This window comes from Lampetra planeri, chromosome 25 (genome assembly GCF_965212315.1).
Source record: "Lampetra planeri chromosome 25, kcLamPlan1.2.h2, whole genome shotgun sequence".
Classification (NCBI taxonomy): domain Eukaryota; kingdom Metazoa; phylum Chordata; class Hyperoartia; order Petromyzontiformes; family Petromyzontidae; genus Lampetra; species Lampetra planeri.
In genome coordinates this window covers 3,845,601-3,865,728 of record NC_136131.1, presented here as the reverse complement: position 1 = coordinate 3,865,728, position 20,128 = coordinate 3,845,601, and the positions used below count along the sequence as shown (strand labels likewise).

Here is a 20,128-nt window from a genome sequence, read left to right as displayed (position 1 = left end):
GTCAGCTACCGATCAGTGGTCTATCAACCAACTGACCATGGCATTTTTTTCATGACTCATTTTTTTTTTACATTCTGCAACATTTTTGCGATTACCCCAATTACTCATTTTTTTACACAAATGTGTGCGTCATGTAGCTTTTATCTCAGAAATAACAGCACGGCATTATACATTAGCCAATACTGATCTACCATTGCACATTGTAGATAGGGCATCACCTGTATGCAATGGCTGCCTGATATTCTCCCATTAACCCAGACAGGTGGCATGATCATATCTCATTTTGTTGTCATTATTATTGTTTGAAATACAGTCGCATAAAGTAAATCATCTGATACGCGCTGAGTAACAGTAAATCTGATGACGTTATTTGTAACCAGCTCTCCCCGTCAAAACGGACATTCCCCCAACAGTCACTTACCCAGTTGCAAAATGGAAACTTGTCCTAATTAAATGTCTATACTCCTTGCTATTTTTCCCCAAAAGCTAAACCAGAGGGCATGATGAAAGCCTGATTCTTGCATTCTTCAGGGAAATGTAAATATGCACGTCATTACGATTGAAACTTTGAAGCGAAGAATCTTTACAAGGAAGCAGAGCTCTAATAATCACATATTCAAGCAATATGATTACGTATTTTTGCATGTTCAATAGAGTGTGCAATTTGGCGGTGATTTAACAAGTGTAATTAATTTCCAGCGATTAAAGATGTGTACAAATTACTTGGGTTCATCATTTATTCATTTTTTCCCTTTGTTAACTGAGTTAGATGCTGTCAAGTAAAGTGGAGCAAAATTGTCTATGACATTGATACAATAGCCGAGGAAACGAAGTTAATTTTATTATTTGAGATGTTAACTACCTCGCCTGGTATGCGGGAGGCTATCTGTTCGATCCTGACCCTGACGCCTGTATATTTAGAGTTTGCACATTCTCCTCGTGGTAGCATGGTTTATCTTGAGGTTCTCTGATTTTTTCCTCCGCATTTAGAAACGTCCGTTTAGTATATTTAGCTGCTATGTATTTCCACATGATAAGCCACTTCGTTATGATGGGCAGATCGCTTCTGAAAGAAATCTACATAGCTCAGTGGGCCTTACCTTGTTAAAAATAGAAACGTTCATAAAAGCACTGCAACTCTGAGCGTATTGTTTGTACTTTATAATTTGTAATAAAAAGCAGGTTGGCCGGATGGCAGTGAAGGTTACGAGCACAGAGCCGGCACCACAAAGAGTTTACATTTGGGTTCGATCGATTCGGCAAATCAACATGCCCACAGGGTCAATAATATAAGCGCCAATTTATACATTTTTTACGTGGGTTTTCACGACCGATATTACGATTCATAATCCGTTTCTCTTGGGTTAGATCGTCGTGCAGGTACATTGTCGATATTGAACTATAACTCTCTCCGTTGCCCGACAGAGCCAATTCAATCAAGTTGTCACGTGGGTAAACCAGCCGCTGGGTGTGATTGGTTTGTCGGCCAAATCCGGGGGAACGTTGAAAAGCAAGCGACTTTTTTTTTACAATTTTTACACGCGGCGCTTTGCTGGAAACCTCATCCAGATCACGTGGCGCTCAAAGCACGAGAGAGCCGAGCTTTTGTTGGCAATTCGACGATGCTGAATGTAATCGCGCGCGTGGAAAACGTCGTCCACAAATCGTCAGCAAAACTTTGCTTGCTTTCGAACGTTCCTCCTTCGCTTGTGCTGATAAGCCCAGTCAGTTGGGCACGTTTGCCCACGTGACAACTTGAGTAGATTGGCTGTGTCGAGTGGTGGAGGGTTATTGTAAAAACAAAAAATTGCATTATACCAATACGATATATAACGCGAAAATAAATAACTACGAATCAAAATAAGTACCACTTAGTGGGATGTCAACAGTGGTCATCCTATGGAGACGCTTGACCCCACCACAGCAACATTGTACAGTGGAATCTGCATATAAGCACATGTGCTTATGTTACACTGATGGGGAGGGGGAAGGTGTAAAGAACATTCTGATACAAGAACACAACTTCGACAATAAACACACGTGGGCCTTGCTTCCAATGGGGTGTGCTTGTATTCAGCTTCTACTGTTGCTACGGCAATTTGTACTCAGCACTGGCAACGGTGATGCACACGACCGGACGAACGATCATCGGAGCATGGACACACATCGACTTTTTGTTGTTGTTGTTGTTTAACTGCAAACGGTTACACAAGAACACTGATGCAAAGCTTAACTTGTGCTCACATCACCTGGCAAAGCCTCACGGCTTCAAAGCCGCCTATGCTGGGACCATTACGCTTCCTTACCCCACAAGCCGGAGACGTATAGATCTGTCACCACAGCCCCCCCCCCCCCCCCTGTGCTGTCAGATGAGCTCAGTTCCACCTGCTGAGCTAAACAGCTGCTTAGGCTTTTCCGTGGACTCCGGAGCAAGTCCCCTCTGTACGAATCAATTTCTCCCAGACAGCGGAAGGAAACAAAAGACGGGGTGATTTCTTAGCCCCCTTTGCAGCCATTCATGGATGTCGACCGCGGAAAGATCAGAGTGGCAGGCTGTGCACAGGCCTCACGTGCCGTATTCACTGGATCATGAGACGCATTTCATTCACCCCCTGTGATTTAAAGCTGCAAGGGTTTGTGGGTCCATCTTACAACCCAGTAGGTGTAATTTTATTGAGTATAAGGGAGCAGTGGCACGGTGGGTAGCATGCTGGAGCCACAAACCACGCGGTCCAAGTTCGATTCCTGCTCACGGCCAAGAACAGTGGCGAATATATAAACCGGTCCTGGGCCTCCCCTAGGTCGACTCAGCCTTACATGAGTACCTGGTGTGATGTGTGAGACAAAGGCTGCCGGACGTGGTATTGGCCACCCACCACTTTGTGTACCGTGCTGGCCTTTGCCAACAGGACTTTCCCCAAAAGCCTGTTAAGGTTGATACGGGGGACCAGTGTCTTTGTTGTCTATATGATTTAAACTGACATATTAACAAAACATACTCTCGTTTGCGACATCGGCATGGGGCATTTTGTTTTTGTGGCTTCACGCAATGGGACCTATTAACCTCTCCGTAAGAGGCAATCTTGATGAGTCCAAGCATAAACAAGGCCTTAGTTTTCCAATAATCACCACCGTTTGAGCAATTCGGGGGCCAAAATCATCTATGACATTCGTAACACCAACATATAATATGACAGAAAGGTTGTTGTTTTATCCCCGTCGGATATATTGGTGGCTAGAACTGTTAGTAAGCACCTATTCAACTTAAGGTCATGGGATAGGCAAGCACCATGTATGCCTTGCCACCTTTGTCTCCCCATAGCTCATGTTTACATGCCCATCATCGGATGATAATTTTAGGATGGTGCCAACATAACCTATATCATCAGGTGCAGAGGTAAATAGCGGGGGTTAGCAGCGTGCGCGGCTGGGAAATCGGTCAAAGCGGATTCTGTGAACCGAACGCAAGATTCACACTGCCCCAACACCGCCTTTCGCAATCAGCCGTGCGCACAAACCCATGCACACTTGAGAAGTGCATGTAAATGTGGTTAACTGCAACATTATTGTTCCAAGATACAATATTAATTTACACACAACAGGCGGAATTACTGCGATATCAGTTTCCCATAACTTTGTGATTGAATTTCACGATGTTGTTGTATTGTTGTGATTCTACTCACAAATTAAAGATTACTCAAAATGTCTTCAGCACAATTTCACGTGAGCAATTTTAATCATTGCAACTTTATGCCATGTAACGTATGTCAGTTACACGATAAATAATTTAACTGTATTCTAAATCGATGAGCTCATATAATCACCACCTTGCCAATTACTCGGGAAAAAACAATATAGCAAAGCACTCATGAAATGGTTCATAGCTGTTTATTACCATATTTTAACTTCTTGTGCTTCTTTTTTATCCCATAAATATCTGATCAGGAAATAAATGATGATATTTTTTTTAAAATGAGCAATGGGTAATCACGGTATAACGCTCGTTAACAAAACAGACGACACGATTATCGTCCAATTATTATATTGCAGGATCGCCATGGCACAGCAACCCAAGTTGTACCCGATACGCAGAATAACAAAATAATAACAATAATAAACACAATTTGTAAAGCGCACTTATTTCACCAATTGGATCTCGTTATATTGAGAAAATGGAGGCACGGAGCCAGAGCTCAAAGTCCCTCATATATCAACCTGAACAGGTTAGAGTCTGAACAGGTGAGAGCCCTGAACAGGTGAGAGCCTGAATGGGTGAGAGTCTGAATGGGTGATAGCCTGGACAGTTGAGAGACTGAACAGTTGAGAGACTGAATGGGTGATAGCCTGGACATTTGAGAGACTGAACAGTTGAGAGACTGAACGGGTGATAGCCTGGACAGTTGAGAGACTGAACAGTTGAGAGACTGAACGGGTGATAGCCTGGACATTTGAGAGACTGAACAGTTGAGAGACTGAACGGGTGATAGCCTGGACAGTTGAGAGACTGAATGGGTGAGAGACTGAACGGGTGATAGCCTGGACAGTTGAGAGACTGAACAGTTGAGAGACTGAACGGGTGATAGCCTGGACAGTTGAGAGACTGAACAGTTGAGAGACTGAACGGGTGATAGCCTGGACATTTGAGAGACTGAACAGTTGAGAGACTGAACGGGTGATAGCCTGGACAGTTGAGAGACTGAATGGGTGAGAGACTGAACGGGTGATAGCCTGGACAGTTGAGAGACTGAACAGTTGAGAGACTGAACGGGTGATAGCCTGGACAGTTGAGAGACTGAACGGGTGAGAGCCTGGACAGTTGAGAGACTGAACGGGTGAGAGTCTGAATGGGTGATAGCCTGGACAGTGAGAGACTGAACGGGTGAGAGCCTGAATGGGTGATAGCCTGGACAGTTGAGAGACTGAACAGTTGAGAGACTGAACGGGTGATAGCCTGGACAGTTGAGAGACTGAACAGTTGAGAGACTGAACGGGTGATAGCCTGGACAGTTGAGAGACTGAACGGGTGAGAGTCTGGACAGTGAGAGACTGAACGGGTGAGAGCCTGAATGGGTGATAGCCTGGACAGTTGAGAGACTGAACAGTTGAGAGACTGAACGGGTGATAGCCTGGACAGTTGAGAGACTGAACGGGTGAGAGCCTGGACAGTTGAGAGACTGAACGGGTGAGAGTCTGAATGGGTGATAGCCTGGACAGTGAGAGACTGAACGGGTGAGAGCCTGAACGGGTGAGTGCCTGGACAGGTGAGGGCCTGAACAGGTGAGAGCCTGAACAGGTGAAAGCCTAGACAGGTGAGAGCCTAAACTAGTCTGAACCTGGATGGGTGGCAGCCTCAACGGGTGGAAGCCTCGAGCTGCTGCTTGAAGGTGCATGGTGCGTGGATGCTTTGAATGCTCAGTCGGGGAGAGTTCTACGTGACTGATGCAGCTCGCAGAGAAATGTCGCTCAGCCAAGTTCAACTCTGGTTTTGGGTCCGATAAGCAAGTTGCGAGATGAACTCCGTAGGAATCGGCGGTCGGCTTTGGCCATTGGAGTGAGAAGGGTTGAGAGGTATGGCGTGAATACGTGAATTACCTTTCGGCCAACACATTGTTGGCCAGCCGCCTCTTACGTAGGTCAGAAAGCTTTGAGGGCGTAAATGTCTTACAGACTGGCAAAGCGGAACTCCTAATTTTAGCTCGTGTGGTCAGTGTAAACAACATCGCTGGGCATAATCACAGGAGGGCTTTGATCAGTAGCGAATGTCTAAGTTGGTCCCGCTAATTTTAGGCTGTGGGAATATCCAGTACAGTTGCGCTCGTCAACTGTGACGGATCACCAATATCGGTCACATTTGCGTGAGCAACGTTGAATAACTGGCAACGGGGTAGTTAATGCACATTCCACTACGGTCGTGCCGTTGAGTACAAGTTGAAACAATTCGATTCTATTCCTGCGCATGGCAACATGTTCAGGAGCTGAACGCGAGCCACGAGACAGTTCGTACATCTAGTTGAAGTTATTCCTCCATTGAAGGAGTGCACACAGCAGTCGTTTACTACGTGCTGGTTTATTCTGTGGTAGTCTCCCGCGTGGTGGTCTACCGTGTGGTGGTCTACCACGTGGTGGTCTGCCACGTGGTGGTTTGAGTTGCAGGGCCACATTCGTACCGTGGACTGAAACAATTGGAATGCTTCTCCCCATTCGCCACCACCTCCGTTCACCACCCGTGTCCACCCAGCAGTGTGAAGTATGGTACAGCCACGGGCTGTCAATCGCCAGGTTCCACGTGCGGTGGGTTCAAGTGTGGCTACTTCGAAGAGTAAGCCAAGGAGCTCCCTCTAGTGGAAGGCCCCTTCTGCCAGCAGTGGCATTAGTTAAATTTACAGGACTGCACCTTTACCTTTGCATTTACTGTACTATTGAGAGGGTAAAATACACAATGTAGTTTGTTTATTCATTGATACGTCTGCTGTTGTTTTTTATCTGCTCCATAATCCTTTATTCATATATTTTATCCGTATAAAAGTGACTGTGTACCCCTTTTTTCAGAGCTTTTGGGGTGTCGGGTTATGGTGTCTCACAGACTTCATTGTGTGCAGTGAAACCCCGAACCAGCTGGGCGACAACCAAAGTCTCGATGCTTAGTGAAGCTTTCCTGGATAAAATAAGGATTAAAATTAATAGTATTAACAACTTAGCAACCGTTAAATAAGAAAAAAAACACATTCTTCCCATACTTAAATATGTAATAGATTGTTTTTCACGAGGGTTCTCGTTTTGGATGATTGGTGACCCGCCGAACGAATATTCCCGTTCCCGAACGAATACATTAGGAGGTCGCACTCATTACACACAAAGCGCTTGCCACAAATTAAGCACAACACCTTACTGATCTCGTCAAGGAGCATAAACCATCACAGGAACTCCGGTCATCCTCGCAGCAGCAGCTGCTTTTGGCCAGCCATCGAACAAAGACGGTCACTGCATTGTGCCCTTTCAGATGCGTTTATGCAGCCGTCTGGAACGCTCTTCCTTTCGATATTAGGAAGCCACTGGAGTTATGCACTTTTATATCTAGATTTAAAACTTATTTCTTCAAGACTGCTTTTTGTGTTTAGTTTGTTGTCCTTCCCCCGCAGCTCCGATTAGCGCGGTTGGCTACGTACGGCGTGAAAGAAATTGAACATATGTATATACCTACATACGGCACCACAACGTGGCTCGGGCAGGGCTATTCACTGTAAGGGAATGATGGCCGATGTCCGAGAATAATGACGTGGGAGTGGAATCCAAGGTAGGGAACGCTTCTGACCTGCCGGGGAGACGGAGCGATGAATTATCTTCCATGTGCAGCCGTTTAAATGAGCACTGAATGTTGATGCTGGTGCAGAGCTCGCTGGCGTTGAACCATTCTGCACCTGCCAATTGCCAAGGTTGGCTACGTACGGTGTGAAAGAAGTTCAACATTCGTGAAGCTATAGGACCTTTTTTTGCCAGTATCAAAAACAATGAAAATAAATATATACCTATTGCCTTGCGTGTGTGTAACCAACACACGTCTCTCAATAAGTATATATTTGTTGTTTGAACACCTCAACACCCGTTTTATTGCCAGAAAGGGTAAAGCCTCTTCTCGTATTATTGACGCTGAATTTACGCTCCCCCAGAAGGCCGTGCAGCTGATGGGATGTGTCAAAAATGTGCCCTTATTTTTCGTACGTTGACGGAGGATTTGCGTGAACGAGTCCAAACAAGCGCCGCTCAAATTAAACTCCTTTGGTCAGATGCGCCGGTCACATCGCGGTGAGGTCCATTCGTTCGGCGGCCCGTCACATCGCCGCGCCGGTTCACTCTGCCTCCGTTGTTGGGCTCCCGCCCCACCCGCCCCGCCGCAGACTCGATGCACATCGAGGACGTGGAGGGCGTGCAGAAGCTGCAGGACGTCCTGCACGAGGCCCTGCAGGAGCTCCAGGGCAGCCAGCACGCCGAGGACCCGCGGCGCGCCGGCAAGCTGCTCATGACGCTGCCGCTGCTGCGGCAGACGGCGACGCGCGCCGTGCAGCACTTCTACTCCGTCAAGCTGGAGGGCAAGGTGCCCATGCACAAACTATTCCTGGAGATGCTGGAGGCCAAGGTGTGACCCCCACCTCCTCTCCCCCGCCCCCGCCGCCCCCCCCCCCCCACCTGCCCGACAACAACGACAGCAGCAAACAACAACAACAACAACAAAACGCACGCCTTTGTCTCGACACTGGAGAAGGAGAAGAAGAAGAAAAAAAACAAGCTGCTGTGCACGTGCGTGTATGTACGTGTGTATGTATAGACTGCGCGTCGCACATACGCGTGTCCACGTTTGTATCGTTAACAATGTATACCTGTGTGTTGGTACACACAAACGCACACGCAGCACACGCGTAAGGTGTGGTGAATAACGAAAGCAACGGTATATGTAATCGCGTTTCAGGTCTTCCAGCGGAAATAACAATAATCAAAGATTACAAACTCGTTGAACATATATATATAAATTGACATTCTTGGGATGTTTAGTCCGCTGTTAGTGAAATTAAGGTTCTTTGAGTCACCAAAGTGGCTGATGTGGTAATGCAACAGCGCAAGCGTCGATCAAGACGGGAAGCCCGAGGAATATCTCCCGTAGCAGTGGACATCCTGCGAAATGTCGAGAGCCGTCCCCTTGGGATCGTCGTGCTGAAAGAGCTTCGTCATCTGGACTGGTGTTGAAGAAGAAAAAGAAGAAAACAAAACAACTGACGCGAGGAACTTATTTGTCCGTAAGATCCACGATCGGATCTGACATTTTACAGATCCGTGAAGAAGTTGAAAGGGGGTCAGGGTGGGGGCTGTTTGCTGTCGGCCGTGACCTTTTGAACCCGGACCTACCACAGGAGGCACACACGTCACCGTTTTGTAACACTCCGCCATGAAAGGTGTTGGCACGTTTCAGTCGTCCCCGTTACCAAGTGAACACTACTCTTCTGTCAAAGAATAAGAGAATAATCGTAATAATAATGGGGGAGGGAAAAAAAATTGACAGGAATACCAATAGGAACAAAAAAAATCAAGGACTTTTTCTGAGCCACAATGTTGATTGCAGATTAATCCAGCAAGCCCTTTGTGAACATCTGAAATTAAATAACTTACGATCCACATGTGCTTCACTCGGGCGTCAAAGTCTCGCCGTGGCTCCAAGAAAAGCGCACGAGCTGACACAAAATACGTTGCAATTAATTAGCGAAATGACACGTGAACCTTTTGTCCTCGGAGAATGATACGTTCAACTTTAAATACACACATATATACCTTCAAACTAATCTTTATACACAATATGGTTGGTTATAAAACAAAAAAGTTTTCATGTAAATATTACCAAAAATATTTACCGTTATTATGATATTCGATTTGAAATTGTCCCATCGTTGCCGGTTTTGTGGTACACTTGAATCGAGTAAGCCCAGTTGTGAATTTACACACAAAAATTGCTTATAGTAGAAACTCCCATTCCACCGCTGTTTATGCCACTGTGCGATGCCGGATCACAATTGGTTGTATGCCTTACATGGCACTTGTTTTAGTTTTTAATTTGGTTCAATTAACTCTTTTGTGTATGTTTTTTTTATGGAGAGAGCACACGTTGATTATATATATATATACGAGGGGTGGTACAGAACGTCCTGAGCCTAACATACACACAAAAGATATCATCCAATAAGAGCCACCCTCGATAACAAATGCACGTTTCATATCGTCTCCTAAAGACACTTTTATTCCCTCCGTAAACAACGTTTCAGGTTTCTCTGTACAGCCTCCATTCAGCTCATCGTGATCACAATCATCATCATCATCATCGTCAAGCATCCTTATCATCACCGCTGTCGTAAGTGTCACCCTCACAGTCATCGCTATCATCACCACCATCGGCATCGTGTGGCAGTCAGTGGGTGCCGGGTCCGGTGAATAGCGAGGCGGTTCCTCGAATGGGCGATCCTTGACGTCAGCCGTTGTTGACGCTCTCGCAGCGTGTGCTGAGGCACTGTCCTGCAGAAGCCAAGGAGGTTTTCTCTCATTGACTCTTACAGCCGATCAAAGCGAGCACGCGTCACAGTTGCGGCCTGTGATCATCCACGCGCGCGGAAATAAGTCAATACGCACCGTACATTTGGAACTCTGAAGCACGGCGCTTATGATCTTGCCTGCATAGCACTCCGACTTGAATATCTTGAGCATTGGAGAGATTGAGTTGGGGCCTGCGGTTGTTGACGACCGTCATAGTGGAAGAATGGGCACCGCTGCATAGACTTGTAAATCCAGGACTGCTCACTGGTAATAAGTCACCGCTTAAACTCGGTCCAGTCTGCCTTCATCAAGTCAGGATTGTCACGGCAAGTTGTCAGTTGTGTCCGTTTGTTGGCCGAGTGCCAGCGTTCTGGAGACCCAAAGTGCACACATCCTGATCGTGCCCAAGTGATGGTGCCAGATTTTTTCCACTGATCCCACACTATTGCCCAAAGCAACCATCGAACAAATACGGTCACCACATCGCGCGCTTTCAGATGCGCTTCTGCGGCCGCCTGGAACGCTCTTCCTTCCGATGTCAGGAAACCACTGGAGCTATGCACTTTTAAATAACCTAGATTGATAATTCAATTGTTTAGAACTGCTTTGTGTGTTTAGTTTGTTGTCCTTCCCCCGCACCTAACGATTAGCACGGTTGGCAATGTACGGTGCGAAAGAAGTTTAACATACATACACACAAAGTGTCAGCTGACTGGGCAACAGTAGCACAGCGATGGTCTTCCAAAAACCATGTCTTGGTGTTTCCCTCTTTTCCTGCATTCACAACCAGCTCCTGACCCGGGGTAACCTTCGCTGAGTCCGTCTGCCTTCGCAACATTCTGCTGCCCACCTCTTTAACTTTCGGGACGGTCTCAGTTTTCAACTCGTTGGCCGCATAAACTGCAACACGGCAATGCGGCCACACGTTTCAACTCCCCAAACTGGTGGCGTCGACAAGGCCGAGGGCATCGTAAGTGCACTGCGGTGGTCACGTGACATGCAATCAAGGCATTGCGGGAGTTATGACAGTGTGCTCCCAGTAGCACACGTGACTTTGGGCCAGCGTTGACATGTGGTTAAAACCACTGGCCCAACGTTTCACGTTTGCCGGGCTATTACCCAAACACCTTCAAAAATGCATTTGTAAGTTGAATTTGGTCCAATGGTCTCTGGAGGCAATATTTTATCCGATAGCACAATGCATTATTTTCTTTTGCATATATCATCGTCTACTTGCTGATTAATCAAGCATACGTAGGGAACAAAGCGAGCTACTATATTGGCGCATTCAGTATCCTCAACGTGGACTATAAGTAGGCACAACATCAATGATCTCTTTTATATCCTTTTGGTATTCGGCTCAGAAATATTTGGACCACCCTTGTTCAATACTTGAGAGGTGGACACAAAAATGGAGATTGCACAGATCAAGTCGAACTATACGGTTATCATGGTATTTGTTATAGAGCAGTACACATATATAGCATAAATCACTTGTCACGATAAAAGTCCACCGTGAAAAAAAATTAAGAGGTGAAAAACTATGGAACGAATAAACGGAAAAAGAAAATGCGTTCAGACGCACACACCACTCTCAAATTGTCTGTTGGCATGTACACCGTGACATGTGGCTCTGTAAACTCATCGTGCAGTGGCAAAGGCGACCTTTGACACTCATTTTGGACCGCACAAACTTTTCCAACCACTTTTCTTGAGTGGACATTCGGCGCCCACAAATGTGAATGAATTTCCAGGGCTCTTACCAGTTTCTATGAGCTACCGCATGTGTGTGGGTGGCCGGGTGACTCGTGGTGCTAAATTGCTTTTGTTCAATTCAGGGACATTGAGCCGGCACTTCTGAAATGATGGTAGAAAGTTGTTTTCGATATATGTGCCACTGCCATGGGAATGTGGAATTTTCAACCATCGGATCGATTTACCGTGGAGTTAAAGTCTATCGTTGTGGAATGAGCAGCTTTACGAAATTAGATGGAGATCGGAGCGTTTATATACACATCGACGAACACGAGCCGTCGGCAGACAATACTATACATCAAGTCGAGTTGGAAGTTATTGGAGAGCCAGCACGGAGACATTGGGAAGCCAAATACTGTTGCCCATTTTTCATTCTGATGTAGCAGGGCTGACTCCAACAATGGAATGAACTTTGCTCCAAGTCAGATGCCTTTACCAATATTGGTTTGCAACGTACCTCTATTCCCTCTACCCGGCAGAAGACAAAAAAAACACTTTCACCCCATGTGTTACATTTAATTGTGGTCGACAAAGGTCACACAGAAACTCATTTGGTTAAAACCCCTCTCTCTCTCTATCGCTTATGTATTTCATGAAGTCTCTTGCTTTTTAATTTTGTACATGTGTTCATACGAGCACACACCGAAAAACTTGATTTGTGGCATTGGAAATTTGTGTTGGGGGTGACAATTGTTGTTTATTTTATAATAATTTAAATGGGTTTGTTTTATTTACAATGAATGTGGCAAAGCAAATGGAAGATCTTTATTTAACGTTGAATATTGTAATATATTGTATTTATTTATATTTATTTGGTGACGTCTCTTAAGAATATAATGGGGTTTTCTCCTGCCAGATAGGTCATACACAGTCACTCATAATTGGCCTTGTACCGAGTGAGAATCATTTAAAAACACGTCCTCTATTATTATTATTATGTTTTAAGACTCAATTTTTGGCACGGTGGTTAAAACAAGTATGATCCACTTTTTAAATTGCCTGTTTCGGCCTAGTGCTGTTAGCGAGTGCTTTTACCCGAAGTGTTATGGTGACACTTCACAGCAGATGTGCACAGATATGTATTCCACCCCATGACAAGACAAAGCCCCCCGTGTAGCCTTAACAGGCCGTGGGGTCAAGTGCTGTTAGCGAAGGCCGTCACGGCACACGAGGGTGGTGAGTGGCCAGCGCCGTGCCCGACCGCCTTTGTCTCCCCAGTGGCGTGTGTTTACCTGACACGCCAGGCACTCATTTGAGGCTGAGTGGACCTTAGCGAAGGCCCAGGACCAGTTCAGATAATCGTCACTGGGTGTTGGCCATGAGTGGGACTGGAACTCTGGTCGCCGGGATCGTAGCGCAGCGCGCTAACCGCTACACCACCACTTGGATGTACGAACGAACGCTCGCATACATGCACACACAGATGTCTGCTAAATAATTTTCATCTGAGAGTTGTTTTGCCCTCATCTGGATACAAATCTATAACTATTCGGCTGTCTCAATTAGCACTGCTTGAGTGTGACAGGCTTCTGACTCCTTCCTTACCTGCTCTCTGTAAGCAAAGCTCCAAAGCTCGTTTCTGGACAAAGAATATATTATGAGAACAAAAGGAAAAAAATACTCTACCTTTGATTTAGACTATTCATGAGGTTTTTTTTTCAATCGTACATTTTAACAGCATACCTTGGGATCGTGCAGACATCGGTCAGCGAGTGAAAATAATTCCCTTTCAATTGGAACATTGTCCACACCACTTTGAGAAATGATCTCGTAAAATTCTGTTTACGTTTCTGTCGTTGCAACATTTTATGAGATAGCATCATGCGAATGAAAAGCAGACTTGGTGTATCCGCAAAGCTAGGTGAAAAGTGAAACAATTTACACTCAACGGAAAGCTCAACTGATGGAAAGTTCCACACGCTAAACGTGAACGCTGTTTTCCGAGATGACATACACCCCAGCACGTGCAGCTTTACAGGTGTAATGTCCGTACCAAAAAGTGTCCCCGTACTGTTAGCAATATCAAGGTTTTATTTAACCATTTTTGGAAGTTCATTTAACACCGTGTAAGCACGTGAAAAAAATGTTCGTTGTTGCCTGGTGGCTCTGGACGTTTGCGTGAGCATGAAGACATCTAACGCCGGTTCCTATGCACTCGTTTGTCCACTTCCTGAATACAGCTGCCACTAATTGTAATCGATGACATGCAGGCTAACCTCCTCCGGTCTAGGGACACAGCACTAAAGCCCTGCAACGTGTGTGCGCGTGTGTTTATGTACATACGCGATGTATTTATAGGTGTGTTTGTGAATGTATATATGCACGTTTGCGTGTCCACATACTGTGTGTACGTTTATGCATGCACAGTATGTGTTTATATATATATGATCTATACCCTTGTGTACATATTCACACACATGCATATACATATGGCAATGTTTATACCTTAACGCTTGTGTGCGTGCATGTGTGTCAAGTGGGGAGCGGTAGTGCAGTGGTTAGCGTGCTGCGCTACGAATCAGGTGACCCAAGTTGGATTCCTGCTCACGGCCAACACCAGTGACGACTATCTTAACCGGTCCTGGGCCTCCGCTAGGTCGACTCAGCCTCAAATGAGTACCTGGTGCGATGTGTAAACATCGCCACTGGGGAGACAAAGGCGGCCGGGCGTGGTGCGGTTCCGTGCCGGCCTTCAATGGTGTTCGCTAACAGCACTTGCCCCTACAGTCTTGTAAGTCAATATAGGGGATCTTTGTCTTTGTGTGTAAACACACGCACACACATGCACACACACACACGTGCAAACGCACACGCATACACGATTGTATAACATTTGAATGCCACATGAGAGACAAACATGATTACGGGGATTTTTTTTTATATTCCATGACGTTTTGCCAGGCCTCAGTTCTGCTTTCAAGTTTGCCAGCAGAAGAGATTTGGCCATGGATTTGCCATTTTTGTTGCTTTTCTGTCACAGCTGGATTCCAACTGGCCGTAATGTCTCTTTAAAGTGAATAGATTATCGTGATAGTGCCCGGGCAACGCTCCACTTCAAGTGAGACTCGCAAAGCAGTATGGATATTTTGCACCCACGGGATAATTGATCGCATCATTTGCCACGGCTTCCCTATACGGCAGAGCAATATTTGCGCGTCTAAAATTATACTGATAATAATGACAGTGTTTGCTGTTAATGATCCGTTGTCGTCATCACCATCACCACAATAAAACGTGTATCGTTAAGGAATAGGCTACGTGGGCCGGTACTAATCTAGAGAAATTTTGGCAATTTATACGGGTTTTTTTCTTTTTCGGTAAAGTCATGATTTAATTTAGCTGTTTCCATTTATTTTATTTTTTACCTACGTGACTTTACCGAAAAAAGACAATGAGTATGAATCCTTGCAGTCACGGAAGCTTCAAATCTAGAATAAATTTATACGGTGTCAACTGACAAGTATGGGTATCATTGTTGTCTTCCTATCACAGTGCTGTACACAAATGTGCGTGATGTAGATGTTTTTTTTAACACTTCGACAATGTTACGTGACTTTTCTTTTTTTACGACAGAAGTCTGATTTACGATATTTTACAGAATTGCTTTTATTTTGGGGGGGGGACACTGGATTTTTATTCCATTGAGGTGAGTTGTCAAGAAAGCAGCAACGAGTCTTTGATCTGGCAGGCTCAGTAGGCCTTTGTTTTCTCGCTGTAGATGATGTGGGCTAGGCCGTGTACGTTTCAGGACTTTATAACACAAATGCCTACAGATGTGTGGACAGTAAACTTTCACAACCGTTACTTGCAGCTCATGTAACCACAACGACATGAAGAGCCCCAAACAATATTTAAGGATTGTTGAATAATGTTGTATTTTTTTTATATATATATTGGTTGCTATTTTATATTACTGTTATTTCATTTGGAGAATAAATTATATATATTGGGGAAATAAATTATTGTTTTATTTTTTAAACATGGGGCGAGGTCAAGTTCTAGCTAAGTACGTTATGCGGATTTTATTTAATAATCGGGAATAAATGAAATATGGGTTTATGAAAAAGGTCGCTTTATTTAGATGATTATGCAGATTGAATTGATAGTTGTTATCAGTGATATATACCTACCTAGAAGAAAATAAGACACTACTTATTCAATAATTTCTATGCACATTTGACCGAAACTTGTTCTACTTCAAGCCTCCGGGCATCCTTCGTGATTCGCGTAGTTGTAATATGGTATTATTTTATTTGCTCGAAGGAAACGCTTTACGTTTTGGTACTTTGAGGGGCGCGAGGGATATTTAAACGGTGAGATGTTGCTGTATTTCTTAGGTGTATTGAAATGCGTGCACTGAATTAAAAAAAGGCAAAAAAGGTAAAAATGGCTAAAACAAAAGTGTGTGCTTTACGTGAATGGTGGATAGTACGTTTGTGTGTGTGGGGGGGGGGTCCCCACGGGAAATGCAAACAAAGAGTTTAAGTCGCATTTGTTGCGTATGTCAACCATGACCAATTCACTTGGCTGTAAACCGAAATGCAAAAGGTGCACATTACTGATATTGCAACTGCAAATATTAAATTTTACAAGACCGCACATATAGCATATGCGATGAGGTTTTCGGAAATGCAGTGAAATCTTCATAATATCATTTTTGTAAGAAATTATAATTTATCGATATTATAATTATTTGGTCCTCTGACCCCTTATATACCAACGGATTGCATGATATCAGCATTTCAATGGTGCCAATAATGCCGTACAATAAAATTCTTAATTTATCAAGATTTCACTGCATAGTCCCATTAGACTTGAAATGTGTTTGATCGTAATGCATTATGTTATGGTTTGCATTCACGTCTTGTGTGAATCGATTAAAACGTAATGGGGAAATCCCCCTGAATTTTCTAATTACGTTAAATATGTCCGGGTGACACTCGTAGAAATGACAAAATGAGCAAAGGTTTGTTTTTCAACGTTTATCCCTATCGTGGGCAGTGGTGGCAGTGGCTCCTTCGCTTGCGCTGTGAACCTGGCCAATTTCTGCCAACGGCTAACATCATTGGCGAGTGACATTTGAACCGATGCACCCCCCGCCCACCGCTCCAACCTCACCGCAGTCCATGCACACCGACTAGTGCGGTCAAGTAGAGCTAAACACCCCCTGTAACTGACACGGTGTGGCAGGTGAATTGTTATCATTATTTTATTTTTAAAAGAGAGAAAACGCTTTACATTATTTTTTTGTGTTTGTATCGCCCCCAAAGATCTGTCCAAGCCAGTTCGTCATCGAAACATGTTTATTTTGCAAGCAGGTTCAACATAGAGTTACCACCGTTTTTTCCTCTGCAGACCAAACCCAGACATATTTCTCGGTCAGCCGAGGTCTAGAATGAAAACCCTGCAGCAAACCGCAAGGAAGTACAACACAACAGCAGGTACCCAGATTTTAATTTGAAGCTTTCGTGACTGCAGGAATTACTCTTTGGTTCTTTCGGTAAAGTCACGTATAAAGATAAAATAATAAATTAAATAATAGCATACTACGACGTTTCGATTGCAACACAAGCAATCATCATCAGGTATAAAAGAAAGAAATAGCAACAAAAATCTAACCAGAAAACTATAGACAGACATATAAGCAGACAGATATCTTTGTGATATCTGTCTGCTTATATGTCTGTCTGATGATGATTGCTTGTGTTGCAATCGAAATGTCGTAGTATGCTATTACTTAATTTATTATTTTATCTTTATACGTGACTTTACCGAAAGAACCAAAGAGTAGGTACCCAGATCTCGGTTGCAAATCGATTGCTGCCATGCGAGCACAGATGCCATTGCTGGACCGCCCCGGATCAAACCCAGACAGATGTACAGCCAAGTTCGACACCGAAATGGCTCATCGTATGGCCACGTTCATCAACATTTCTGGTCTCATACGATCGGCATGCGTGAGACTCGATCGTACAAATCTCCCAACTGGTTCATACGGAAGCCATTGAGAATGTGAGCAGCATCCCTCGTCCCAACAGCACTTCCGCCGATGTAAATATAAATAGATATTATATCGCTTAGGAAATCTAGAACTCTGAGGCTGTTCAATATGAAGCGTACAATTATTTTGGGGTGTTTCTTTACAGCTTGTCCCTCTGCTGTATGTCATTTGTAAAAAAAAAAAAAACTGTGTATGTTGTATCATTGTGAGGCTTTGATGCAAGCAGTTGGTAACCATGTAAAATTGACACGCAATCAGGAAAAGTTCTCCGACACACGGACCCAGGTGGCAATCGCAGAGACGTTGCAAAAAAAGCCTTTCGAATACGGGTTAGAGTGCATGTCCGCTGGCGTTTAGGAATTATCTGGTAATATGATGCCGAGGAAGGGAACTAAACACAAAAACGAGTCAATGTTTTGCATGACGGTACTGTTGCAAGGTTGATTCTGAAGGCATTTGGGCAAGTTTACTGGCCTGTAGTTGTTAACACGTGACAGTACCTTTATTTCCCAGCCTTTTATACGTTTCGCTGTTCCGCAGTTTGGTCAAAGAGACCCCATCGCATTCTAGAGACGTCCATTAAACTCAGTCTGCCATGTTTTAAATACGGTTACATTATCTGCAACAAAACACAACCTAGACTGCTTTTAGCCTCTGCCACTTGGGGAAAAACGGTGTGAATACTTGCGGCCGGTTAAGTGCAAGCGTTTCTATTTAAATGGCCTTACTAATTGGAATAGAGCGCGCCTGCAGTGGTTGCAGTGCTGCATCGCCGCATTTTCCTCCGATGCACGTGACGTCTCAAGTTTTGGGATCCCAAAAACCGCTTGCATTTGATTGGCTGCTTGGGCTCCGCGGGAGATGATGCCCGGTTGTAAGTTTTCTCTTCCGCAAACACAAACCCCAGCATCCGTAGTCCACGTGTCTCAAATTAGTGTAAATACTATTGTACCAGCTTAGCGGCAAATTAAAGTGCTTTACTTTTATGGGATTACTACAACCATAGTGTTTGTGGTACAAGGGACTGTATCTTAAAATAAAATAATATATTCAGTAGATAGACGTGGATTTATAAAGGGAGCTTTTCTATTGCTATTATTACAAATGATGTAAACGGTTATGTATATGAACACATGGTAAACATTTAAAAAAAAACGTAAACAGACGGTGATAATGAAACAGCTAATTTTAGCTGTGCTGTTTAGGTGTACAATTCTCAAGGCTATATATATACTGAAATGTTGTAAAATGTATATAGCATACAGAAGGCCGATGCATTAAAAAGCAGTACCGCTGAACTTTACAACGTGTCCATTGTTCTGTGTGTATGTTTGCCGCGTTCATGTTTCCTTACCTTGTGTGTCATCAAATAAATGATAGATATGGCTAGAAGCCCAGAGAGGAGTGCTGTCTGGCACTGCTGAGATCATTGGGCTGCTTGCGATGTGACCAGATTCTCATGTGGAGTGAGTTCATGGTCCTAGCCTGGTCACCAAAGACTGTGACAACAACAACAAAAAGCCATCACATTTAAATTGAATCATCTTAAAATGTGGATACATTTCAGCTCTGAGTAAATAAAGCATTGGATTGACGACCTTGTGATGAATCTCACTCGCAATGCAGAGTCCTCTGAAGTCCTCTCATGGCTGAGCGGACCTCGACATTAGCATTTAGCTCCTGGACATCTTGCCGTAGCAAGCATCGAACAGAGTGCAGAGTGAGTGGGAGAGTAGTTATCTCGACTGTGTGGACGGAGAGTTCTCTTGACGGGATCTCAGAGGTTGATCCCTTCAAGCCCAGTTGGTCAGAAGCAAGTTCTCGCATGGTAGGATTGAGGCTTGCGTGAGACTTGAAGAAGAAACGTCAGAATGGTTTGTGGTGAGCACCCGTTTTGGTAAATGTATGTTGAACTTCTTTCGCACCGTACGTAGCCAACCGTGCGAATCAGAGGTGCGGGGAGAGGACAACAAGCTAAACACAAACATCGGTTCTAAAGAAACGAGTTTTCAAGCGAGATGTTAACGTGCGTGTTGTGCTTGCTGCTGAGTTAAACTCTACCGTGAACAGCACAGCGACAACAAAACAACACATTCCTGCGGAGGGAGCTGGTAGGAACGTTGAGTTGCTCGGTCAATGCCCAGGGTCAACGGCGGCGTGGTGTATTCCGCAAATATGCCCGACTGTGAGGGCGGGCACAAGCCGGCGTGAGTAGGTTAAACGTTGAGTTTTATAAGGGCACCACGGGGTGACCAGCCTCTCCCCACCCAGCCCCACCCTCCCCACCCAGCCCCTCCCCAC

At 44.6% G+C, this 20,128-nt stretch overlaps 1 protein-coding gene across 5 annotated transcripts in view; it reads left to right on the top strand.

The window, feature by feature from the left end:
* Positions 1–8,168, top strand: part of LOC144727255 (estrogen-related receptor gamma-like) — a 402,552-nt gene extending 394,384 nt beyond the window's left edge. For all 5 annotated transcript variants that reach the window (XM_078605948.1, XM_078605949.1, XM_078605947.1 and 2 more), the window contains one exon: positions 7,896–8,168. In XM_078605948.1, coding sequence (XP_078462074.1) covers positions 7,896–8,140 — 245 coding nt within the window. In that variant the 3' untranslated portion in view covers positions 8,141–8,168. The remainder of the gene's footprint in view (positions 1–7,895) is intronic.
* The last annotated feature ends 11,960 nt before the right edge of the window (positions 8,169–20,128 follow it).